This window comes from Schistocerca cancellata, chromosome 7 (genome assembly GCF_023864275.1).
Source record: "Schistocerca cancellata isolate TAMUIC-IGC-003103 chromosome 7, iqSchCanc2.1, whole genome shotgun sequence".
NCBI lineage: Eukaryota > Metazoa > Arthropoda > Insecta > Orthoptera > Acrididae > Schistocerca > Schistocerca cancellata.
The window spans coordinates 162,222,373-162,249,962 of NC_064632.1; the positions used below are offsets into that span (position 1 = coordinate 162,222,373).

The 27,590-nt window shown below is 41.0% G+C and overlaps 1 protein-coding gene across 1 annotated transcript in view; it reads left to right on the forward strand.

Moving 5' to 3' along the window:
- The window catches only part of LOC126092062 (uncharacterized), a 147,073-nt gene that overhangs the window by 59,618 nt on the left and 59,865 nt on the right, over positions 1-27,590 (forward strand). The window contains exons 6-8 of the mRNA XM_049907474.1: positions 568-747; positions 1,779-1,983; positions 4,556-4,652. Coding sequence (XP_049763431.1) covers positions 568-747; positions 1,779-1,983; positions 4,556-4,652 — 482 coding nt within the window. The remainder of the gene's footprint in view (positions 1-567; positions 748-1,778; positions 1,984-4,555; positions 4,653-27,590) is intronic.

Below are 27,590 nucleotides of genomic sequence, written 5' to 3' on the forward strand. Positions count from 1 at the left end.
GTAGTCACCATGCCATCAAGTAATATCACACTGATTAGTCCGTGACTGGACGTTGCAGATCACAATCCACCTGTTGAGGAAGAAGAGACCTTTCAATCAGGAACTGTAGATTTTCAGTCCCCCAAATCCACCAATTTTGCTTAATGACGAACCCATCTAAATGAAAGTGGGCTTCGTCGCTAAACTAAACCATACTAATTTTCATCATGCCCCACGGCCAACCATGCAGTTTGCACGTCCTAACACAAACCATTCAGAATTTATGATGATTTTACTTCATGTAGTTCAATAATTGTCGCCCTGTATCTTTGCTAGCATCATTTTCACATTTGCCTAGCAGATATAGCCATAAATGTAATTATCACGAAAACTAATGATTTATGTGGAAATTGTTCAATCTCTCTCTCTCTCTCTCTCTCTCACACACACACACACACACACACACACACACACACACACACACACACACATTGAGTGCTGACGTGTCTTCGTGTCCAGCTTTTGTTTGTTGTTTAGGGTATGAAAGTGTTCCAGTGTTGTAATATTTTGCAAATTGTGTTATTCCAGGATGAATTGTTTGAACGACTTGGTTACACAAAGCCAACCAATTCCCTTGTTGGAAGGTGGAAGATGAAAATAAAACGGAATGGGAAAATAAAGTGCAACAACCCTAACTGTCTGTTTGAAACATCTGAACTTAGCAGTATGCAAGAGCACTACTCGAACTGCCCAAAGGCACTACGCAAGGTAATATTATTTGCTGTCATATGCTTTTTTGTACATTTAAAACACCAGATAGCATTACATAACTATTTCCCATCACTAATATACTGCAATGTAGAGAGATAGTACTACTTAACTACTTATAATGGAGCTCAGAAATCTTTGGGCAAGTAAAGTACTCTACTAATTAACAACAGTTTCACTTTGCCATTAAAAAGATTTCAACGGAGTTGCTTTGTAATATTTGGTAGCCTGTTATAGAACTGCCTTCTGGCAGCAAGTGGGCAGTGATCTGTAGCTGTTTTAGTACTCAGTATCCGTTGACAATCATGTTTGTGTTGTGTATTATAATGATCAATATCTCTATTCATTATGCTTATATCTTAATTATTACAATGACATAGGTGGTTTGTTATTTCTGGTGTCAAGGGTGTAAGGTACTTCAGTTGAGGAACTGAAAAGTGTTGGAAATGTGATAATACATATCTAATTATTTTTGTCACTTTTTGACAATGTTGACAATTTACCAAACAATATAAAAATAACAGACCATGAAAACCAAGGGTGGAATGTAACAATATTATGGAACCGTATAGTGGAGATACTGAGTCCCATTTAGGCACAACAAGAAGACTGTCAGAAAGCTAGCTTTCAGCCAACAAGGTCTTCAACGGAAATAAACAACGTACACACACACTCACGGAAATGCAGTTCTCACACAAATGACCACAGTCCCTGGCTACTGAGGACTCAGCAGCCAGAGAGAGATTGTAGTTTGTGTGTGTGTGTGTGTGTGTGTGTGTGTTTAGTCTATTTCCAACAAAGGCCTTATTGGCTGAAAGCTCACTTTCTGACAGCCTTTTGTTGTGCCTATCTGCAACTCAGCAGCTCTGCTATATGGTGAGTAGCAACTATCGTTTTCATATTACAAAAGACCATTTCTGAAAAATAACAAATACCACTAAAGAGATTCGTGAAATTGTAGGTAATTTTAGACATTTACTATCTGGTATTGTGGGTCTTGAACTGTTAAGCTAATGCTCTCATTTTCACAGGGTTATTTATGTAAGCTGTGTGATCATCATTGTAATGAAGAATCTGAGATACATGAACATTTGAAACAACATGAAACCTCTAATCCAGCAGAAGAAACAGACTCCAGTGGAGATGATGAAGATGATGACGATGGTGAAGTATTTCATGAACGAAATGGTCTATTAACTAGCCTAAGAGTTGGAAAACCGAGGAAACTGAGATACAGTAAGTATATCTTTGCACTGTGATTATGTGACACTATAGCCTCTTCAAGAGATTTAACAGTGTGATTATTTTCATTAATAGCTTTGTTTCACTACATGGAAAATTTAATAAAGTGTACAAAATTTCATAGTGTAAAGTTTATAATGAATGGAAAGTAAACCCATTGTTCAGTCACGTTTGCTTTTCCCACAAGTTCATGCTTGTGTTATTTTCTGTATCATTTGTAGATTAAACTTGAACACAACATGAAACTGCTGTATCCTACTTATTTCATTTTTCGTAAAGTAAGTACTATCTTTATCTAAACCTTTCAATGCAGAGTTTCTTTTCACTTTGTATCTTCACACATGCTGATCTTACAGTTTTGCTTAATGTGAATTGCTTTTTGTCGGTATTTGTGTTAACACTGGCATCTTCAATGTATCCCTTAAAAAAATGCTAATAATCGGTTGGGTGGGAAACAAAATTATATTTAAGGCAGAAAAAATTTCAAATAAGGAAATGGAAGAAGGAGGTGAGCAGAGGAATAATGCTCCAATTACAACATAAAAAGGCAAATGTGTTCCTGTTTCAAAAGACTCTGAAAAGTGGAGTACCAGCTGCCTCATTCCACCGTTATCAGCACCTTTAAAAAATTTTCCAAACATTTTGGCATGTGATCATATTCGTGCTCTTTTTAGTGTGCAACTCATCTCTCACTCCCACAAGCTCCCCTAATTGCAACTCACACCATCACCGTTAAGTTGCTGCTATCCTTCCACTCCCACTTGCCCATTCTCATTCACTCATTCAGCCCAGCTCATTGTCATGATCTTTTTTGTCTCTCTTTAATTGTCACTGTCTCCCTTCTCACAACCAGTCTCCTTCGTTCTGTCTCTTTTTGTAGCATTGTCTTTTCACTGTCAACAGTGTTCCACCACCGTGTCCATTGTTTTCTTCACTTATCACTGTCAACAATGTTCCACTGCCACGGTGTCCGTCTCTTTCTCTCATGCTGCCATTGTCAACTTCGCTCTTTCTGTGCTATAACCACTGTTTGCTATCTTCCAGTATTTATTACTTTTCAGTCTGTATTTCCCACTACCACTGTCTCCTTCCCTCTCAGCATAAAGATGCGTGAATATGTTCACATGCCAAAATTTTTGGGAAAAATTTTAAGGGTGCTGAGGAAGGGAGAATGAGGCACCTGCTATCCCAATTTTCAGTCATAGTCTTTTGAAAAAGGAGCATATTAGCATCATTTGTGCTCTGATGGAAGCATTTTTCTGCTGGTTCCCTTCTTTTCCCTGCTACAGCTGTGCATGTCTTCATATGAAAAGAACTTTGAGTCTGTAAAATTTTGGTAGTTTGCTAATGTGAAACTGAAATAATGCATAACTAATTTTACACCTCAGACCAGATTTTACGTGCACAAAAATTTTTCATGTGCTTCAGTGCTACAACATGGGATTTTCGAAACCCTTCTCATGATTATGGAGATACTTTACAGCATATTTCTCCATGCTATGTCACTTTATATACTACATTTTCGCCTCACACTGGATATTAAGTGCATTTTTTTACATGTACAAGTAGGGTAACTTTGAAATCTGTGTCTCAGAAATGTCAGGCTGTGGTTAAGAACCATCAGCCACCTCGAGTGAAGCAGCCACAATGAAAATTTCTGGAAAAAGGAAAGTATTTAGTTTTGCAGGCAATAATGCTACTGCACATCACTGATAAAGGATAATCACATAATGAACAGTGTATCAACAGTGCTCTTATTGTGCGTGCTTTAACTGGCCCCTGTCAGTTTTTACTTGTTTCTAAGGGAGTCTTTAGCTATTTATGAGAAGGTGAGGAATATTAACTCAGCAGAGGATACTTTCTAATGAATGTAATGGCCTCATCATTCCTAATGAACGGTTCCTGTTATGAGTGCAGCATGTGGTGTATGGTAACATGAGGTAGAGCAAGATCACCGTCTTATCCAGCTTCATGGCTTTCCAGTGAGACTGTAGCCACCAGGATATGACTACAAGGAGTAAAAAGATAGCAGATTCAGAATCTTCTAGTTTTTAGATAAAATGCTACTACCAAAACCAGAGTTCGGTTCTTTAACATGGCTGTTAGACAAATCTCAGAGAGATTACTGGACTGGTACCAAGTTTCATGTGAAGCCTCTCTCCCTACAACTCCTTTGGTTTCTGTAGTACTTCAGCCATATTGTTACAGATGGGATCTGCTTATGGTTCCCTGTGGTCCCCATCCAGAAAAATTTCATGGTGTGGCTGCACTCCTCTTGAAACTGTTAAGCAGCTAGGCTGTCTGCTAAGAATGGTGCCAATCAATCGAACTCCACAATTATCAGGCATTGTACTTTATAGATGTAGACCTCTCTAGCATAATACGTGTAATATGTAACAGTGAGAGTGTGCCACACTTCTGAATGAACATTAGTACAATCATGTGAAAGCAGGTGAGGAGTAACATTAAGGAACTGTAACTTAGAGTGAATGTAACATTAAGTCTGTCATTTGTAGCAAATTATAAAATATATTTTAAGCTGATATTTTTCACTATAATATTTCAGAGATAGCTAACAAAATGAGTTTTCTGGCAAGAGAAACAAGTGGAACTGTGATCGGGGATCGTATCTATGGTCCAGCCTTGAGGTGGACAGCCAAGTTGTAAGTATTAATTTTGAACAGCAAAAGACAAAAAGCAAATTGTATGTTTCACTGTATGCGTGTTGAGCATAAAGTTACCGTATTTACTCGAATCTAAGCCGCACCTGAAAAATGAGACTCGAAATTAAGGGAAAAAAAAATCCCGAATCTAAGCCGCACCTGAAATTTGAGACTCGAAATTCAAGGGGAGAGAAAAGTTTTAGGCCGCACCTCCAAATCGAAACAAAGTTGGTCCATTGTAATATGAGACACAATGTAGGTCGAATGAATGACGATACAGCTACAGTAGTTTGATTCGAGTCGTAAGCTTAGCAGTTAAGCTTTACCATGTAGCCATTGCTATGTGTCAGGCGCTCCGTCCGTATTTATACGGGTACCCTTCCTTTTTCACGTGCTTCGTCTGGTTTGAATCGATTGCTTATTTTGCTTTGATCTGATAAGTGCCGTTTTCTTTGTTATAGGTGTTTGCGTCATTCTTAAGCTGAAAATGCTTTACTGCACTGTGTCATGCATTGTTTATCGCATTCTGATAGTGCGTGTTTACGGCCTGTCGCGGCTCGCGGCATGGCTTGCTTTTGTGCGCGCTACCGCCGCGTACAATTTTTTTAAAAAAAGAGAGGAATCGTCTCATTAGCGAAACAATGGCAAGAGACTGCTATTTGTTGTTACTTACACTGCTGCTTTCTTTGATAATGATCAACAAGAACCAAATAATAGACTGCGTATGATAGAACATGTTCTGAACGAGAGTTAGGCGAAAATTTTTCTCCGTTTGAAAATCTTTGCGGCTGCTTCTTTATTACATCAAATTCTGCACAGAAATTAGAGTCATCTTAGATCTAAAAATCTAGTCACTTGCTGTGCTTCATTTCTGACTGTATCACTATTAGGCATAAGAATAATACGAATATAAACATGACACGATACGTATATTCTTCCGCGTTTGCTGTTGTGTTGTCTCACTCTAGTTTCGTAGTTTATTAGGCAGACAGGATTTAAATGAAATAGCAGCAAACACGGAAGAATACATGGCAAAATGTTTATATTCGTATTATTCTTATGGTGAAGAGAATACTGTATGTGATTCAAATTTCATCAGGTTCCTATTGGCAACCATCTCTTCTCACAGATAGGAAAAAATTCAGAACGTAGAGTTGGCCATATTGACAAACATCCCAAACAGTCTTGCCAGTCAGATTTTCGTAGTACACTGAAATTCAGCTACATTCGAAGATGAACAATACGGAATTTGTATTTACTTCGTTGGATAAGGTATGAAAATGCAGTGGTCGAAACTCGTGGCAGAGAAAAAAAGCTCGTCTTCCACTTTTTTTTTTAATTTATTTACTGACGCAGAGGTTTTGGCGCCTACAAATCATGCCTGCGTAGCGCTACATATATTCGACGGCAGAAGTTAGTTGTGGCGGCACGTACCAACATTTTTCAAAACTTCCGCTTGCTTTGCACTCGATTCTAAGCCGCAGGCGGTTTTTTGGATTACGAAAACCGGAAAAAAGTGCGGCTTAGATTCGAGTAAATACGGTACTTAAAATTATACAGTTCTCTCTTCTTCACGCAATTTACTGAACAAGTAAAATAGGGGTGTCTACTGATGCAATTTTAATCAGTGATTTTTTTCATGTCATATGATTCAACGAAGTGTGACTGATTGCAGATACTATTTACATTTTTGCGAAAGATATATAATTTATAATATTATGTAACAGAAAGTTGTTACTCACCATGTTAGAGAGATGCTGAGTTGCTGAGAGGCGCAACAAAAAGACTGTCATAATATAAGCTTCTGGCCATCAAAGGCCTTTGTCAAAAATAGATGAGACACACAGATGCAAACACAACCCCCCCCCCCCCCCCACACACACACACACACACACACACACACACACACACACACGACTGCAGCCTCTGACAGCTGAAGCCATACTGCAAACAATAGCAGCAGTGCATGATGGGAATGGCAACGGGGTGGTGGTAAGGAGGAGGCTGGAGCAGGCAGGGAGAGGGATAGCAGGATAGGAGTGGGGGACAGTGAAATGCTGGTGGGGAGCATGCGTACTCAAGATGGAGAATGGGTAAGGCAGCTAGGTGCATTTGGGAGCTTAGACAGAGGGCAGGGGAGATGGGGGGGGGGGGGGGGAGAAGTAAAAAGACTGGATGCGTTGGTGGAATGAGGGCTGTGTAGTGCTGGAATGGGAGCAGGGAAAGGGCTGGATGGGTGAAAAATTCAGAAGAGCTGGTGTTGGTTGGAAGGTTCTACTGGCACAAGCTGTGAAGCATTCATTGAAATGGATGATGTCGTGTTGTGCAGTGTGCTCAGCAACAGGGTGGTCCACTTGTTTCTTGGCCACAGTTTGTTGGTGGCCATTCATGTGGACAGACAGCTTGATGTTTGTCATACCCACATATAATGCAGCACAGTGGTTGCTGCTTAGCTTGTAGATTACATGACTGGTTTCCCACGTAGCATTGCCTTTGATGTGATAGGTGATGTTTGTGACTGGACTGCAGTAGATGATGGTGGGAGGATGTATGGGACAGGTCTTGCATCTAGGTCTATTACAGGGATATGAGCCATGAGGTAAGGGGTTGTGAGCAGGGGTTGTATAAGAATGGACAAGTATATTTTGTAGGTTGTCAGTGGAATACGACTGTGGGAGGGATGGGAGGACATTTCTCATTTCAGGGCACGATGAGAGGTAGTCGAAACTCTGGCAGAGAATTCAGTTGCTCCAGTCCTGAGTGGTAATGAGTTATGAGGGGAATGTGATCCTCTGTGGCTGGACGGTGAGGCTTTGGGAGGTTGTGGGAGACTGGAAAGATAAGGCATGTGACATTTGTTTTTGCACAAGTTTGGGAGGATAATTATGGGCTGTGAAGGCCTCAATGAGACCCTCGGTATATTTCAAGAGGGGCCGCTCATCGCTGCATATGTGACGACCATGTGTGGCTAGGCTGTATGGAAGGGACTTATTGGTGTGACACAGGTGGCAGCTATCAAAGTGGAGGTGTTGCATGTGGTTAGTAGGTTTGATATGGACAGAGCTACTGATGTAGCCATCTTCAAGGTGGAGGTCAACATCTAGGAGGTGTTGGGTTGAGTAAGATCAGGTGAAGCAAATGGGGGAGAAGCTGTTGAGTTTTTAGAGGAATGTGGATAGCATATCCGCACCCTCTGTCCAGATTACAAAGATGTCATCAGCGAATCTGAACCAGGTGAAGAGGTTTAGGATTTGGGTGTTGAGGAAGGATTCCTCCAGATGGCCCATGCATAGGTTGACATAGGATGGTGCCATGCGGGTGCCCATAGCCATATCCTGGATTTGCTTGTAGATAATGCCTTCAAGGGAGAAGAAATTGTGGGTGATAATGTAGTTGGTCATGGTGACTAGGAAGGAGGTTTCTGGTTTGGAATTCATCGAGCATTGGGAAAGGTAGTGTCAAATAGTGGTAAGGCCATGGGCATTAGGAATGTTAGTGTAAAGGGAGGTCATCGATAGTGATGAGCAGGGCACTATGTGGTAAAGGGACAGGAATTGTTGAGAGTCGCTGGAGGAAATGGTTGGTATCTTTCACATAGGAGGGTAGGTTCTGGGTAATAGGCTGAAGGTGTTGGTCTGCAAGAGCAGAGCTTCTCTCAGTGGGGGCACAGTAACTGGCCACAACAGGGTGTCCTGGGTGGTTGGGTTTATGGACTTTAGGAAGCATATAGAAGGTAGGAGTGAGGGGAGTGATAGGGGTGAGCAGAGAGATGTACTTGAGGGAGAGGTTCTGGGAATGGCCTAAGGAGTTGAGGAGAGACTGGAGATCCTGCTGGATTTCTGAAATGGGGTCCCTGCGGCAAGGTTTTTAGGTGGGTGTATCTGGCAGCTGGCAGAGTCCTTCTGTCGGGTAATCCTTGTGGTTCAAAACAACAATGGGTAGCCTTTGTCCGCAGGTAGGATCATAAGGTCAGGACCAGTTTTTAGATGACGGACTGCGGTTCTTTCTGCAGATGTGAGGTTGTTTTGCATGTTTAGGGATTTGGGAAATGATGGTGAGGCATGGTTGAGGTTAAGATGTTCTGGAAAGTTAACAGGGTGTGATTTTGGGGGCAGTGGGGGTGGATCACAGTTGGATGGAGGTGTGAACTGAGTCAAGCAGGGTTCAGTATTGGTCTTTGGTTGACTCCGAGTGGTAGGGTTGGTAACAAAAAAGTGTTTCCACTGCAGGAACCAGGACAAGGCAAGAAGATCCATAACAAGCCCTGCATGATTGAATTTTGGAGTGGGGGAAAGGTAAGGCCTTTGGAAAGTACTGATATTTCTGTGGGGCTAAGGCTTCTGGAGGAAAGGTTAATGACTGTGTTTTGGGTCAGTTTAAGTTCTGGATTCTGTGTTGGGAGGGAGTTTTGGAGGGTGGGGTAAATGTAGTAGGTCTGCGAGACAAGGTTTGTCAGCTATGAGATGATGTGGAAGAGGTTTGGGAGTTGTTGTAGAGATGGCAGACAATGTTACTCCAAAACGGGAGTAGGAAATGAGCAGGGTGGAGAGTTTTTTGAGGTGATGGTGTGCATGTTGCTCTACTTCCTGGAGTTCCTCTAGTTCCTACCCCACTACTCCCATCATGCACTGCTGCTGTCAGGAAGGTTGTCAAGTAACACAGAAGTCTAAAATATAGTCATCTGGAAAAATTGACACACACTGAATAAATTGCCAGCAGAGTTGGAAATCATTAGCCAGGACTCTCTCTCTCTCTCTCTCTCTCTCTCTCTCTCTCTCTCTCTCTCTCTCTCTCTCTCTCTCTGTTATACAACTAATGGTTCAAAAAAGAATGCATAAATGACAACAGGAAAAAGTTAGTAGATATTTGTGTGTCTGTAAAAAGAGTGATGCGCAAAGCATACAACTGCTATCAGTGTTGTACATTAACAAAGATCTTACCAAGAACCTGAGAAAATTGTTGTCTTATATGAAACCACTAGCAGATTGAAGGCTTCTATCCAGTCACCCATCGACCAGTTTGGTGTGACGATACAAGATAAAGGAAAGCCGAAGTTCCAAATTTTGCATTTAAGAAATGAACTTCGTGTAGAGGACACACTAAAAGGCATCTGCAGTGTAGAGAATCAGCTAAAAGTGTTTAAAATTCGATTTTACAAAGAGTACTCTACAGCATTTGCCTCTTACTTAGCTTTCATTTATCCTGGATCTCTTGCCCAGTACAAAGCCCCAAGCAAATGGAAAAATGTGCAGGTGACTCCTGTGCATAAAAAGTGTAAAAGAACTGACCCACAAAATTACCATCCTCAACATGGCTTAGCTCAGAATTTCTGAACGTATACTCTGTTCAAATATCATAAAACTTCCTTGAGATGGAAAAGCCTCTATTCACATATCAGCACAGTTACAGAAAGTATTGCTCGTGCAACACTCAGTTTGTCCTTTTCTGACATTACATCCTGTGAACCATTGATGGAGGTTAACAGGCAGATTCCATATTCCTAGATTTCCAAAAATCATTAGACATAGTGCCCCACTGCAGACTGTTAATATGGAATGGGTTTCCACGTACTTGGGTGGCTCGAAGACTCCTTAAATAATAGAACCAAGCACATTGTCCTCGGTGGTGAGTGTTTGTCAGAGACAAGGGTATCATCATGAGTGCCTCAGGGAATTGTGGTAGGACTACTCGTATTCTCTGTATACATAAATGATCTAACGAACAGGGTGAGCAGCAATCTGCACCTGTTTGGTGATGATGCTGTGGTATACAGAAGGGTGTCATCATTGAGTGACTGTTGGAAGATACAAGATGACAGACAAAATTTGTAATTGGTGTGATGAATGATAGCTAGCTCTAAATGTAGAAAAATATAAATTAATGTGGATAAGTAGGAAAAACAATCCCTTAATGTTTAAATACAACATTAGGAGTGTGAGGATTGACAGTCACCTTGGTCAAATATGCAGGCATAACATTGCAGTATGATGTGAAATGGAACAAGCATGTAAAGATAGTAGTAGGAAAGGGAAATGGTCAGCTGCATTTTATTGGAAGGATTTTAGGACATCATTGCTCATTTATAAAAGAGACCATGTATGGGACACTAGTGCAATCCATTCTTGAGTACTGCTTGAGTGTTTGGGATCCCCACTAGTCAAATTAAAGGAAGACATCGAAGGAATTCAGAGACAGACTACTAAATTTGTTACCAGTAGGTTCAATCAACATGCAAGTATTACCAAGATGCATCGGGAATGCAAATGGAAATTCCTAGAAGGAAGGTGACGCTCTTTTCGAGGAACATTGTTGAGAAAATTTAAAGAACTGGCATGTGAAGTTGACTGCAAAATGATTCTACTGCCAGCAACGACATTTCTCAAAGGACCACAAAGATATAATAAGAAAACTTAGCGCTCATTTGGTGACGTATAGTTACTCATTTTTCTCTCATTGTATTTGTGAGTGGAACAGAAAAGAAAATGACCAAATGTGGTACAAGTTATTCTCAGCCATGCACCATACGGTGGCTTGTGGAATATTTATGTAAATGTAGATCTAGCATTCAATCATATTGGAAACATAAAACTGTAAAATATCTAAGATAATGCATTCAAAGTGCCAAAAGTGGAATGACATTATGAAACTAATTGTAGAAAATGCAGATGAGAGACTGAAATTCTTTGCAGGATCCCTGGACGTCATTCATCTACAAAAAAGGTAGCTAACAAAAGCCTCATTTGGCATATGCTTCAGTATTGCTTATCAGTCTAGGACCCTTACCAAATAGGATTAATGGAAGATTCAGACATTTCATCAGAGGTTCATTAATTAAGTGTTAACGCATCAAACACCAGTGGAAGATTCAACAAATGAGGTATAGTGCATAATGGAAGGATTTAATGATAAAATTTAGAGTGTATACATTCCAAGAAGAATCGGACAACATATTATAAGGGTCACCTTGCTTAAATGACTGCTAGGCAGTACTACTGAGTGGGACATGGTAGTTTAAGTTGGCTGAGCAGTGTCTTCACAGCAAACATTCAAAGAATGAGTTGTGGAAAAATGGAAATTTCACAGGAAGGTTTCTGTGCCTCAGATCACTTCATTCAACTTCTGGTAATTGATAGAATAGATTGTTTACAATTATTTTGGAAGATTTTGTCTCAGTCATGCATCTATTAATGAGGAATTTCACGAAGGTCGACCAAAATTGGTTGGCTTTCAACAAAAACAGCAGTGTTTTGAGCAATGTGTTTGAAGAGAATCAACGCGTGTGCCTTCCAGCGAGTTAGAGGCCTCCTTTGGAATATAAAAGACTGAAGAACATTTGATTTTGCATGAACATATTTGTGACTGATTCCATTTAATTTGACCAAAGCTCAAAATTGGGCTTCTTTCACATGGTGTGAAAAAAATTCAGTTGTGGAACTTCAAAATCCATATACAACATTTTAACATGAGACAAAAGTTGGGTATATTCATATAAACTGGTAACAGTTTGGGTGTTAGAAGATGAACCAAAACCACCAAACATAGTACGTTCAGGAAGCACTTCCAAGATGTTTGATGATGATGATCGTCTTTGGTTTTTGGGGCACTGATCTTTGGTTTGTGGGGTAAGGACAACACGAACACCCAGTCCCCGGGCAAAGAAAATCCCCAACACAGCCAAGAATCGAACCTGGCACCCCGTTATCCAGAGGCAGCAACGCTAGCCCCTAGACCACAAGCTGTGGATACACTTTCAAGAAAATGATCACTAGTTAGTTTGGTCTCACTGATGTGTCTTGACCTTAGTTTTAGGGGATTGAAGTACACTAAATGTTGATTGGTATACAACAGTTTGTTTGCTCTTAAATGAGTGATGAAATCAGGAAAAACTACTAGGAACCTCACATCATTCTTCATCATGATCATGCAGCCATCACACGGTATGTCAAGCGATTGTTTCGAGAAAAGTAACAGATAAATGTCTCATTCTTGGTATCCACTTGATTGATCACTGAACAGCTTCTTTTGGTTCCCTTGTGCCAAGCAAGGAATTTGTGGACACAGGTTCAAGAAACTGTTTAATCATTCCAATGCCATATTTCTGAAGTGTCAACATTAGAGTGGAAAAAAAGTTCGCAGAATTGGTTTGAATGCATGTGACACTGTGTAAAATGATAAAGTCAAATATTTTGAGAAACAATAAAGTGCTTTTCACTAGTACTTACTGTCACATATGTCCTGTGAAATAATCATGACAGGAAAACTGCGAGAAATCTGATCTCATATGAAGCCTTACAATCAGTTCTTTTATATACCATTGGCAAATGAATAGTATAGTTTTACTGACTATGCTTCTTAAGTCTCTTACATTTTCATCTTCATCAGTATTCTTCAGATGATTGTCAAGTGACTTAAATAGTCAGTAATAATAATCCCCCCCCCTCCCATGAACCATGGACCTTGCCGTTGGTGGGGAGGCTTGCATGCCTCAACGATGCAGATAGCCGTACCGTAGGTGCAACCACAACGGAGGGGTATCTGTTGAGAGGCCAGACAAACGTGGGGTTCCTGAAGAGGGACAGCAGCCTTTTCAGTAGTTGCTGGGGCAACAGTCTGGATGATTGACTGAGCTGGCCTTGTAACACTAACCAAAACGGCCTTGCTTTGCTGGTACTGGGAACGGCTGAAAGCAAGGGGAAACTACAGCCGTAATTTTTCCTGAGGGCATGAAGCTTTACTGTATAATTAAATTATGATGGCGTCCTCTTGGGTAAAATGTTCCAGAGGTAAAATAGTCCCCCATTCGGATCTCTGGGCGGGGACTACTCAAGAGGACGTCGTTATCAGGGGAAATAAAACTGGCAGTCTACGGATCGGAGCGTGGAATGTCAGATCCCTTAATCGTGCAGGCAGGTTAGAAAATTTAAAAAGGGAACTGGATAGGTTAAAGTTAGATATAGTGGGAATTAGTGAAGTTCGGTGGCAAGAGGAACAAGACTTTTGGTCAGGTGAATACAAGGTTATAAATACAAAATCAAATAGGGGTAATGCAGGAGTAGGTTGGTTTAATAATGAATAAAAAAATAGGAGTGCGGGTAAGCTACTACAAACAGCATAGTGAACGCATTATTGTGGCCAAGGTAGACACGAAGCCCACGCCTACTACAGTAGTACAAGTTTATATGCCAATTAGCACAGCAGATGATGAAAAAAATTGATGAAATGTATGACGAGATAAAAGAAATTATTCAGGTAGTGAAGGGAGACTAAAATTTAATAGTCATGGGTGACTGGAATTCGAGAGTAGGAAAAGGAAGAGAAGGAAACGTAGTAGGTGAATATGGATTGGGGCTAAGAAATGCAAGAGGAAGCCGCCTGGTAGAATTTTGCACAGAGCATAACTTAATGATAGCTAACACTTGGTTCAAGAATCATAAAAGAAGTCTGTATACATGGAAGAACCCTGGAGATACTAGAAGGTTTCAGATAGATTATATAATGGTAAGACAGAGATTTAGGAACCACATTTGAAATTGTAAGACATTTCCAGGGGCAGATGTGGACTCAAACCACAATCTATTGGTTATGAACTGTAGATTAAAACTGAAGAAACTGCAAAAAGATGGGAATTTAAGGAGATGGGACCTGGATAAACTGAAAGAACCAGAGGCTGTACAAAGTTTCAGGGAGAGCATAAGGTAACAATTGCCAGGAATGGGGGAAAGAAATACGGTAGAAGAAGACTGGGTAGCTTTGAGGAATGAAATAGTGAAGGCAACAGAGGATCAAGTTGGTAAAAAGATGAGGGCTAGTAGAAATCCTTGGGTAACAGAAGAAATATTGAATTTAATTGATGAATGGAGAAAATACAAAAATGCAGTAAATGAAGCAGGCAAAAAGGAATACAAACGTCTCAAAAATCAGATCGACAGGAAGTGCAAAATGGCTAAGCAGGGATGGCTAGAGGACAAATGTAAGGATGTAGAGGCTTATCTCACGAGGGGTAAGATAGATACTGGACAAATGTAAGGATGTAGAGGCTTATCTCACGAGGGGTGAGATAGATACTGCCTACAGGAAAATTAAAGAGACCTTTGGAGAAAAGAGAAGCACTTGCATGAATATCAAGAGCTCAGATGGAAACCCCGTTGTAAGCAAAGAAAGGGAAAGCAGAAAGTTGGAAGGAGTATATAGAGGGTCTATACAGGGGCAATGTTCTTGAGGACAATATTATGGAAATGGAAGAGGAGGTAGATGAAGATGAAGTGGGAGGTATGATACTGCGTGCAGAGTTTGACAGAGCACTGAAAGACCTAAGTCGAAACAAGGCCCCAGGAGTAGACAACATTCCATTAGAACTACTGACAGCCTTGGGAGAGCCAGTCCTGACAAAACTCTACCATCTGGTGAGCAAGATGTATGAGACAGGCGGAATTCCCTCAGACTTCAAGAAGAATATAATAATTCCAATCCCAAAGAAAGCAGGTGTTGACAGATGTGAAAATTACCGAACTATCAGTTTAATAAGTCACAGCTGCAAAATACTAACGCGAATTCTTTACAGACGAATGGAAGAACTGGTAGAAGCCGACCTCGGGGAAGATCAGTTTGGATTCTGTAGAAATGTTGGAACACGTGAGGCAATACTGACCCTATGACTTATCTTAGAAGAAAGATTAAGGAAAGGCAAACCTACGTTTCTAGCATTTGTAGACTTAGAAAAAGCTTTTGACAATGTTGACTGGTATACTCTCTTTCAAATTCTAAAGGTGGCAGGGGTAAAATACAGGGAACGAAAGGCTATTTACAATTTGTACAGAAAGCAGATGGCAGTTATAAGAGTCAGGGGACATGAAAGGGAAGCCGTGGTTGGGAAGGGAGTGAGACAGGGTTGTAACCTCTCCCCGATGCTATTCAATCTGTATTTTGAGCAAGCAGTAAAGGAAACAAAAGAAAAGTTCGGAGTAGGTATTAAAGTCCTTGGAGAAGAAATAAAAACTTTGAGGTTCGCCGATGACATTGTAATTCTGTCAGAGACATCAAAGGACTTGGAAGAGCAGTGAACGGAATTGACAGTGTCTTGAAAGGAGGGTATAAGATGAACATCAACAAATGGAATGTTGTTGTTGTTGTGGTCTTCAGTCCTGAGACTGGTTTGATGCAGCTCTCCATGCCACTCTATCCTGTGCAAGCTTCTTCATCTCCCAGTATCTACTGCATCCTACATCCTTCTGAATCTGCTTAGTGTATTCATCTCTTGGTCTCCCTCTACGATTTTTACCCTCCAAACTGCCCTCCAATGCTAAATTTGTGATCCCTTGATGCCTCAAAACATGTCCTACCAACCGATCCCTTCTTCTAGTCAAGTTGTGCCACAAACTCCTCTTCTCCCCAATCCTATTCAATACCTCCTCATTAGTTACGTGATCTACCCACCTTATCTTCAGCATTCTTCTGTAGCACCACATTTCGAAAGCTTCTATTCTCTTCTTGTCCAAGCTAGTTATCGTCCATGTTTCACTTCCATACATGGCTACACTCCATACAAATACTTTCAGAAACGACTTCCTGACACTTAAATCAATACTCGATGTTAACAAATTCCTCTTCTTGAGAAACGCTTTCCTTGCCATTGCCAGTCTACATTTTATATCCTCTCTACTTCGACCATCATCGGTTATTTTACTCCCTAAATAGCAAAACTCCTTTACTACTTTAAGTGTCTCATTTCCTAATCTAATTCCCTCAGCATCACCCGACTTAATTTGACTACATTCCATTATCCTCGTTTTGCTTTTGTTGATGTTCATCTTATATCCTCCTTTCAAGACACTGTCCATTCTGTTCAGCTGCTCTTCCAAGTCCTTTGCTGTCTCTGACAGAATTACAATGTCATCGGCGAACCTCAGAGTTTTTACTTCTTCTCCATGAATTTTAATACCTACTCCGAATTTTTCTTTTGTTTCCTTTACTGCTTGCTCAATATACAGATTGAATAACATCGGGGAGAGGCTACAATCCTGTCTTACTCCTTTCCCAACCACTGCTTCCCTTTCATGCCCCTCGACTCTTATAATTGCCATCTGGTTTCTGTACAAACTGTAAATAGCCTTTCGCTCCCTGTATTTTACCCCTGCCACCTTCAGAATTTGAAAGAGAGTATTCCAGTTAACATTGTCAAAAGCTTTCTCTAAGTCTACAAATGCTAGAAACGTAGATTTGCCTTTTCTTAATCTTTCTTCTAAGATAAGTCGTAAGGTCAGTATTGCCTCACGTGTTCCAACATTTCTACGGAATCCAAACTGATCTTCCCCGAGGTCGGCTTCTGCCAGTTTTTCCATTCGTCTGTAAAGAATTCGCGTTAGTATTTTGCAGCTGTGACTTATTAAACTGATAGTTCGGTAATTTTCACATCTGTCAACACCTGCTTTCTTTGGGATTGGAATTATTATATTCTTCTTGAAGTCTGAGGGTATTTCGCCTGTCTCATACATCGTGCTCACCAGATGGTAGAGTTTTGTCATGACTGGCTCTCCCGAGGCCATCAGTAGTTCAAATGGAATGTTGTCTACTCCCGGGGCCTTGTTTCGACTCAGGTCTTTCAGTGCTCTGTCAAACTCTTCATGCAGTATCTTATCTCCCATTTCGTCTTCATCTACATCCTCTTCCATTTCCATAATATTGTCCTCAAGTACATCGCCCTTGTATAAACCCTCTATATACTCCTTCCACCTTTCTGCCTTCCCTTCTTTGCTTAGAACTGGGTTGCCATCTGAGCTCTTGATATTCATACAAGTGGTTCTCTTCTCTCCAAAGGTCTCTTTAATTTTCCTGTAGGCAGTATCTATCTTACCCCTAGTAAGACAAGCCTCTACATCCCTACATTTGTCCTCTAGCCATCCCTGCTTAGCCATTTTGCACTTCCTGTCGATATCATTTTTGAGACGTTTGTATTCCTTTTTGCCTGCTTCATTTACTGCATTTTTATATTTTCTCCTTTCATCAATTAAATTCAATATTTCTTCTGTTACCCAAGGATTTCTATTAGCCCTCGTCTTTTTACCTACTTGATCCTCTGCTGCCTTCACTACTTCATCCCTCAAAGCTACCCATTCTTCTTCTACTGTATTTCTTTCCCCCATTCCTGGCAATTGTTCCCTTATGCTCTCCCTGAAACTCTCTACAACCTCTGGTTCTTTCAGTTTATCCAGGTCCCATCTCCTTAAATTCCCACCTTTTTGCAGTTTCTTCAGTTTCAATCTGCAGTTCATAACCAATAGATTGTGGTCAGAATCCACATCTGCCCCAGGAAATGTCTTACAATTTAAAACCTGGTTCCTAAATCTCTGTCTTACCATTATATAATCTATCTGATACCTTTTAGTATCTCCAGGATTCTTCCAGGTATACAACCTTCTTTTATGATTCTTGAACCAAGTGTTGGCTATCATTAAGTTATGCTCTGTGCAAAATTCTACAAGGCGGCTTCCTCTTTCATTCCTTCCCCCCAATCCATATTCACCTACTATGTTTCCTTCTCACCCTTTTCCTACTGACGAATTCCAGTCACCCATGACTATTAAATTTTCGTCTCCCTTCACTACCTGAATAATTTCTTTTATCTCGTCATACATTTCATCTATTTCTTCATCATCTGCAGAGGTAGTTGGCATATAAACTTGTACTACTGTAGTAGGCATGGGCTTTGTGTCTATCTTGGCCACAATAATGCGTTCACTATGCTGTTTGTAGTAGCTAACCCGCACTCCTATTTTTTTATTCATTATTAAACCTACTCCTGCATTACCCCTATTTGATTTTGTATTTATAACCCTGTATTCACCTGACCAGAAGTCTTGTTCCTCCTGCCACCGAACTTCACTAATTCCCACAATATCTAACTTTAACCTATCCATTTCCCTTTTTAAATTTTCTAACCTACTTGCCCGATTAAGGGATCTGACATTCCACGCTCCGATCCATAGAACGCCAGTTTTCTTTCTCCTGATAACGACGTCCTCCTGAGTAGTCCCTGCCCGGAGATCCGAATGGGGGACTATTTTACCTCCGGAATATTTTACCCAAGAGGACGCCATCATCATTTAATCGTACAGTAGAGCTGCATGTCCTCGGGAAAAATGGAATGTAGTAGAATTAAATCGGGTGATGCTGAGGGAATTAGATTAAGAAATGAGACACTTAAAGTAGTAAAGGAGTTTTGCTATTTGGGAAGCAAAATAACTGATGATGGTCAAAGTAGAGAGGATATAAAATGTAGACTGGCAATGGCAACGAAAGCGTTTCTGAAGAAGAGAAATTTGTTAACATCGAGTATAGGTTTAAGTGTCAGGAAGTCATTTCTGAAAGTATTTGTATGGAGTGTAGCCATGTATGGAAGTAAAACATGGACGGTAAGTAGTTTAGACAAGAAGAGAATAGAAGCTTTCGACATGTGGTGCTACAGAAGAATGCTGAAGATTAAATGGGTAGATCACATAACTAATGAGGAGGTATTGAATAGAATTGGGGAGAAGAGGAGTTTGTGGCACAACTTGACCAGAAGAAGGGATCGGTTGGTAGGACATGTTCTTAGGCATCAAGGGATCACCAGTTTAGTACTGGAGGGCAGCGTGGAGGGTAAAAATCGTAGAGGGAGACCAAGAGATGAATACACTAAGCGGATTCAAAAGGATGTAGGTTGCAGTAGGTACTGGGAGATGAAGAAGCTTGCACAGGATAGAGTAGCATGGAGAGCTGCATCAAACCAGTCTCAGGACTGAAGACCACAACAATAACAATAATTTCAACAGAACACTATTGAGATTACTTCATTCTTTTATATTTGTCATTATTAATCACATGATGATTAGCTAACTTCTAATGCATTAATAACATTTCCAAACGCGGATTGATAAGCTACGTAGACCATGAATGGTCTCCCAAAATGTGACAAGTCACAAGTTCTAACATAATAACTATAGAATTTGACTTCTTGACTATGACTAACTAACATGAAAGTTTGTGTAGTGAGTGACAGACAAAGACAACTTACTGCACATAATGTCTGCAGTGGTTGAAAACTCAACCCCATCTAAATATGTCTTTGTGCTTGGTGACTATATAAGTGTGAGTAGTACATAAATTACAATATGTCAAATACAAAACTGTTATGTTTTAAATATTAACAAACAAAAAAAAAAAGAAATTATCAAGCAGAAACAACGTTTCATTTAACTATGGTACCAGTATTCTTAAATTTATATTAATTATGGTTCTGTTTTATGGAGTTTAAGTTTCTGCACACCTATATCTACAAAAGCCCACCAAGAACTTTTTGAGAAGTTAAATTTTCTAAAAGGCATATTTTACAAACTAACATGTAGTTCTGGAAATTTATACATTTTTATGATAAGACAAATTAGGCCTCCAAAATTATAACATTGGAATTTTGGAAGGATTGCACTGGAAGATTGAAATCTTTTGTAATATGATAATTTTGACCACTCAACTTTTGAAGGAGACAGATTTTGGAAGAAGTGAAATGTTTCTTTGAAATACCTAAAAAGATAGTTTGTTTTGGATGTGTTAAGAATCTGTTTTGGTTGTTTTAAACATCCGTTTTGGCAGTGTTAAGCATCAATTTTTGCAGAAATAAGCATGTTTTTTCGTAAAAGGTTAGACGTGTAAGTTTCAAAGTTTGCCATACTATGTGCCTGAAAACAAAATTGCTTGCAAAAGGGGAAAAACGGAAATAAAAATAAAAAAAAACAGTCATTGAAAATAAAATTATAAGAAAAGAGAATAAATAGTTTAGCCTATAATAATAGAAAATTGGAATATTTGCTCCTGCAAAAACTTCAGCAGTTTTTTTTTTCCAAAATACTCTTTGCTTGTTGTCTTCTTTTGGCTCTATTTAATCATTCAACATATGATTGTTTCTTTTGAGAAACAGCAGTATTTTCCAACCTATGAGCAGAGTGCTTCTTTGATTTAAGTGTTTCTCAACATTAACTTTCTTCTCCCATCCAGTTTGATAATTATAAAATCTACAGAATACTGATTTTGAATCTGTAGCATATAAGCCCTTAGTAGCATGTTGCAGAGTCCTTTTGTGGGCCATGCAACCCATAATTGACAATGATACAAACAGAATTGACAAGACAATTAGAATGAAAGTAGAATCAAAAATAATTGTGTTCATGCAGGAAAAAGTTTTGGGGCAGTCACTACAGTGTGGATACTACAACATAGCAGGTAGCAGGTGACTGCGAGTATAAACAAACGAGAACTTCGAACACCCGATAGTTGAGGAGTGGTGGTGGTGGGGGGGGGGGGGGGGGGGGGGGCATCGCCTCCCTCTTGCAGCCAGCCAGCCCACATGCAGTGTTCTGTGCTTCTGTGACAGCAGAATTGACAACTGGATCACTGGTCTGTTCTGGTGCTGTATCACTGTACCATACTCTAACTCTGTCATGGACCAAGGTTAGCCACTTTGCTCATTTCAAAGTAAGAAAACAAAATAATTAACTATAAACAATGCAGAGGTCACAAAGCATTTAGTATGGCTACTGCACAGCCACCCACTGTTAGAAATGGGGCCAGAGCATAACTTATGACTCCACTGATACGTCATTGCATTGGTGCACAGGTGTGCTCTTTATTTTCCAGATATGTTCTTACACACATTCTTTTTCCAGATTGGATTTTGTCAGAGGTTGTACAATACCATTAATAAAAAATTTGTGACTTAATCAACATTTATATGCAGAAAACTATTTCAAACTATCTGTAATAAAATGGTTCCTACAGATACAGTTTTCTATGGAACAGCCTTTACTATGTAAGTTCAAATTTTGAGGCAGACCTCATACATATGTTTGCATTTGTTGTAAATGCTAATTTATCATGTCCCTACAAATAAGCTATGATCACAGTTCATCACATTTGTCAGTTCTAGAGTACACAGCATGGATCATTGTGGATTAAATGATCTTCATCAAACCCTTAAAACAGGAAAATCATTCTCTTGCCGTTCTCATATTCAGTGGCATTATCCTCATGGCAGTGCAAATCTTTGACTGCCTCCACTGCTGTCATCCATGTTTTGAACTCAAACAGGGGAATACGTCGGAAATGTTCTGATTTCTCCACTTAACAATCCATTTTCTAGTATCCACAGCTCCACTCACTCTCTTCAAATGACAGAATGTCAATATGTAAATTCAATTAGTAAAAGTAAGCTACAAATAAAAAATGGCAGTCAATAAACAAACCCATAGAAACTATGATACCAACATACAAAACAAAAACCTCCAAACTTATGCACCAACATAATATGTTCTGTAATGTTTGATGTTATTTAAATGTAAGAGTGCTCTCTCTCTCAGGAGTAAGTTTGTTTGATTTTGTGAATGTTCCAGGGAACATGGACCAACAAATTGCAAGTTTGATTTATATCTCAATGTCTGATTGCATCGCAATTCAGTGCTTGTTTATTCATCCAAAAAAGTTTTAGATTTCCTTCTTCTTAATGGCTTGTAAGCTAAATGAAGCTCCAATGCCGACCTCACATATTGCCTTCAAATGCTTTGGTCTTGTGTTCCTTCTGCCAGTTGTTTGCACCCATTCAGTTAGATATTATTTTAATTTTATTTGCCCATATACTCCTGGATCTCTCTCTCGGTTTCTCACCAAATTATTTCTCCATGAATGTTCTTGAAACCACATGAAAATCTTTGTTCTCATCAGAGAGCGTGCTGATTGGAGTCATCTGGAATTCATTAATTTGATTATTGTTGCTTGTTGTGATAGCACATGAATTTCTATGTTAAGTCTTCTCTTCCAGCTTTGTGATTCATTATCATAGTATGGACCAAAGAAATTTTGTTTTCAAATACTTGTAACTGATGTTCTGCTAATTAAACTGAATTCCATGTTTTTGCTCCATAGGTTATGACTGGTATGATGATTGTGTTACATAGCACCATTATAGTTTTAGTGTATAAAATAAAGGAAAGGCAACCACTCACCTATAGCTGACTAATGGGTGGCACATAAACACACAACAGAAATAGCATTCACACTAGTTTTTGAGCACTAGCAGATTTTCAAGATAAACAGTGACACTAATTATTGACACTTGTTTACTGAAAATAGTTGCCTGAGCTGATCGAGATGGGGAGAAAGTAGGAAAGGAGATAAGGAGGGTGTAGTGGGAAAGAGGCAGATCTATGATCAGGTGACTTCGCAACCACACAACAAGAGAAAACACGGAGAGAACAGCAAAAAGTGATATAGGAAGGGGGGAAAATGAAGGTGGGAAAGAAGACGAAGGTGAAGATGAAGACAAAGATGGTGAAAGGGAGTGGAGAGAGAAGGGAGATTGGTTAACAAAGGGGGAGAAGCAGTGGTGTGGACAGTAGAGGTGAGGGAAAAGGTAAGGTGAGGCAGTGGGAACAGACTAGTGGAGATATAGCCCAGAGGGATTGCTAGAGTGCGGGATATGTTGGAGGGACAGTTCCCAGCTGCAAAGTTCAGAGGAACTTGTGCTGGAAGGGAGTACCCAAATGGCCTGCATACTGAAGCAGCCATTGAAGTCATTCATATTGTGATGTGTATCATGTTCGGCAACAGGATGGTCAAGTTTGTGGTTTGCCACAGTTTTCGTGATAGTCATTCGTGCAAATAGATAGTTGGTAACTTGTTATGCGCCCATAGAATGCTGTACAGTTGTTGGAGCATAGCTGCTATATAATCTTGTATTGGGCGATGTGGAGTTTAAATGCTCACCAGAGGAAGTGGACTTGGATGGTCATTAAGTGGCACTGTGGCTGTGCAATGCTGTTCTTGCATGGCGAGAGCACCAGTCTCCTCATTTCATTATGACAGCCAGTAGTGCCAATAGTGTTCCATGCGGCTGGTACATATGCAGCTGCCCGTTGCACAACCGGTCAGTTCAGTGCTCGTGCTTGATACTGTCAAATCTGTTTTCACTGTACTAGGACTGCCTGATAACTATCTTGCTTTTGATCCAATTACTCTCTTTGTTCGCATCTTGGATTTGTCTTACTGCTGATCTTTGTGTTCTTTTCATGGTTGTGGTGAAGGCTTTGCTTAGCACTTTGTTGTCGTCCATGTTGTTTGTCCTTGTCCTTGTCTGTTGTCTTGTCCACAGTCTGTCTGTTGCATTTTGTTTGCCTACTGTTAATTTGGGTAACTCTTCTGCTGCCGGCTCTCCCACCTGGCATCTTCCTCCGTTTCTCCATTTTTTCGGAGCTTCAGTGTGTGCACCAAAATCTGGCTACCCACAGATGTAGCATGGGCGATGAGGTAAAAGGAAGTTATTCAGTAGCACGGGTGCTAAACTGGTTTTCTCGCTGGGGCAACAGTAGCAATTAATGCAGCAGCAGAGGAGTAGCTCCAGTTAGACTTGTTACAGAAATCACTTCAGCTTCAGGCGGACAGACTCGGAGTACCTGATGCCCAGTTGCACCGGGCTTCAGCACCTTCCACTACTGGCACCCCCATATCCTCCATCATTTCCATCTTTTGATGATGTAGTGCCATGTGTTGTAAGGAAGTAAGGGAGAGGAGGTTGTTATGGGTGGCCGGTATCCTCTTCTACAACACAAATGCACTCGTTGGACTGGATGCTTAACTGCAATAGAGCCCATGTGTTGTGGTACAAGCTCATCTGTAATAGTACTCTTGCAGACAATATCGGTGAACTTGCTATTACAAACTTTAGTCTCACTATAGTCATTAATCTGGACGCTATATACTATCATAGCCTGTTACGAACTAAGCCCACTCTGCAACTATCTGACAGATGCCAAACTGGAGAGTGAGTCAGTGAGGCCTCAGATCAGTGGTGGCGACCTAAATACTTGCTGTCTAGAGGGCGTTGGCGGCAAGTTGCTTGTCAGTGTGTCTCAGGCCCCTCCCGTGATAGGCACTCTTGATCCAGCACCTGCTTATCGATCTTTACACTTTACCTTCGCCGATCGGTGTGCTGGAAACAGTTTACGCCAGCACAGACAGTGCTAAGGATGACTGTGGCACATACTTACATCATCTGAAACAGCATTTCATAGCATTTAAGTCGTGGATAATTAATTGCAGCTATCATTATTTTTGTCTTGTGCTTTACCAGGTAAGTTCTTTCTGCTCAGAAAGGTGTTCCATCTGTCAGACCATGTTATAATCTCCTTTCAGGAGATATGCATTCTTTTTTCTGATTATTAGTCCCAGAGATAGCATGTGGTTACCTCCAGGCTCGAGTTCCATCAGTACCATAAACGGCTGGGACAATCAAACTGCTCATAGGGCACCGATTTGTTAGGTGTCAGCTGCAAATGTTATTTTGGTTGCATCACTCAAGGCTGCAAGGCTTCATACATAGATCCTTTTATTCGTGAAGTGGTGGTCCAGCTTGCACCAGATCCAGGAGTGTGCACTGCAGCGCTGAAACTAGGTAACCTCTCATTGGGGGAGCAGGACATTTTGAGTGTCATAGGGCACCGATTTGTTAGGTGTCAGCTGCAAATGTTATTTTGGTTGCATCACTCAAGGCTGCAAGGCTTCATACATAGATCCTTTTATTCGTGAAGTGGTGGTCCAGCTTACACCAGATCCAGAAGTGTGCACTGCAGCGCTGAAACTAGGTAACATCTCATTGGGGGAGCAGGACATTTTGAGTGTAGCACACTTGTTCAAAACTGCACAGGTAGCTAGAGAATGACTTATGATAAGGTCACAATTTGCAGCAGTCATTGTGCCTCCATGCGCTTCACTCCTGTGCTACAGGCTTAGGAGAGCTCCCAGGCTGCAGCACCATTGTGGTTCGTACTTGCCTGACGTTTCTATGGCATCTGAGCCTCTGATCACACCTTGTCGCAGGTCACTGCGATTGCTCCCATCGTGCCCAGTGTTTTTCCACTAACTCCCTGGCAGACTGTCCAGATCACTGGGAAACCTGCACACTTTGTGGCAAAGAGTTTGCCACAGCCACACAACATGCTCCCATCCCACCTGAAGAAAGCGTCAGGACACAGTATATGCGCCACAGTCAGTAGTCCTGCTGGGGGACCCTTCCGTGAGGGAGTTCTGTCTCGTGCTCCACATTTGTAATGTGGACAGCCATTTTCAGGTGGACACGGGAGGGGGGGGGGGGGGGGGCAATCATCTGTTCGATCAATCTATCTAGCATTTGGTGGCCTATGGAGACAGTTACATTGAGCCATCCATGTAAGGCTGCCATACACAGGCCACATTGCTTCTGTGAGTTGCTAAGTACAAGGAACTATTTACATATGACAGTGTAGTGCTGCGTAGAGCAAAACAGCCATATTCCCCTTCATGGAGGGCTCTTGGTTACTGCAGCCTACAAACATGTTATATGGCTGATTACGTTATTTGTCGTCGACCACCTATTAGCTACTAACATTTTTGTCCACAATATTTTTACACTGTTTGGGTTTTCTATCTCCGACAAAATCAAGATCATATCCACTGCAGTCCCTTTCCAGGAACTAGGTGATCCTTTCTCTGTGTTTGCTTCTATTTAAGCCGGATTTGTGGTGCACCTCATATTTTCATAGAGACATCATCACCCTTCAGCTGCACACCACTTACTCGGGTGCTGTTCCAACTTCCCAGAGTGAGCAGCTCACTGCCTCCAGCACAGGGCATTGTTCCTGAGTGCCTATAATTATACTGTCCAGTTTAGGCCCATGGTACAACATTCCCGTGCCTACACCTTGACCTGTCTACCTGCTGGCCCAGATCTTTATTTCAACCAACAGGAAGTTCTCTGCTTCCACTTTGATACTATACTACAACATACATTAAGAAGTTTTCCCATTGCAGGTGCAAGCGTCACCACTGTCACACACTGTGACTCCACCCTATGGTAGCTCCTCCGCTAAGTGACCAACAACTGACCAGCCTACCTCACCCATCAGTTGGCGACTGAGCTCAACCCCTTTAAACACATTTCTCACAGTCTCTCAATTGTCGATGATGTTATTCTTTTGGTGACTGAGACTGACATGCATCAGGTAATCATGTCAGCCGAATTGCAGCAACAAATCCTGAGGTTGCTGCACCGAAGTCATTGCAGGATATCCTGCATGAAGATGTTGGCTTGTTGTCACATGTGCTGGCATGGTATCAATGGCAAAATTGAGAGAATGGTCTGTGGCTGCATGGTGTGCACCTGGCACCAAGCAGCACATCCAAAATCATTTGCATCCTGGTATATACACCGCATCCATCTCAATTTTGCAGGTCCATTTTCAGGATTGTGTGGTTGTTCAATGTGGATGCCAGCTCAGAGCACACACATGTGGTATGCATTATGTCCACCACAAACAATGCCACCCTCATTGCCTTGGCCGAGGATTTGGTCATTGAAAGGTTACCTCATACTTTGGTCGCTGATAATGGACCCCAATTAATGGGCTCTACTTTCAAAGAGTTCTGTATGGCCAATGGTGTAAAAGATATTCTCAGCCATCTGCTCTGTCCTTTCTCCAGTGAAGAAAGCTGTTGAATCCTCTGCCACTGCATCAGCCCTCACCCTGTTTATGAGCATCTATTATACCATGCCATTTGATTGTTGTAGCTCCAATAATCTCCTTCACAGGTGGCAACTGTGGACCCTGCTTCACCTTCTGATGCTGGCCCCCATCTGTAGCCCACCCTTGGCCTTCCTAGCATTTCACACCTGGCGCAGTTGTGTGGGCCCACTCCTTTGGAAGTACTGCATCGTGGATACCAGCAAAAGTAGTCGAGACCCAAAGGCGACAAGTTACATCTGTCTAGACACAGAAAGGGCTCAACTGCTGCCACCACAACCAGCTCCAACCTCGGGCACAGTGTCATACCTACTGCCACCGCTCCTCCATCCCCCTCTGTCTTCTGGTAGCTGTTATGCTGCAG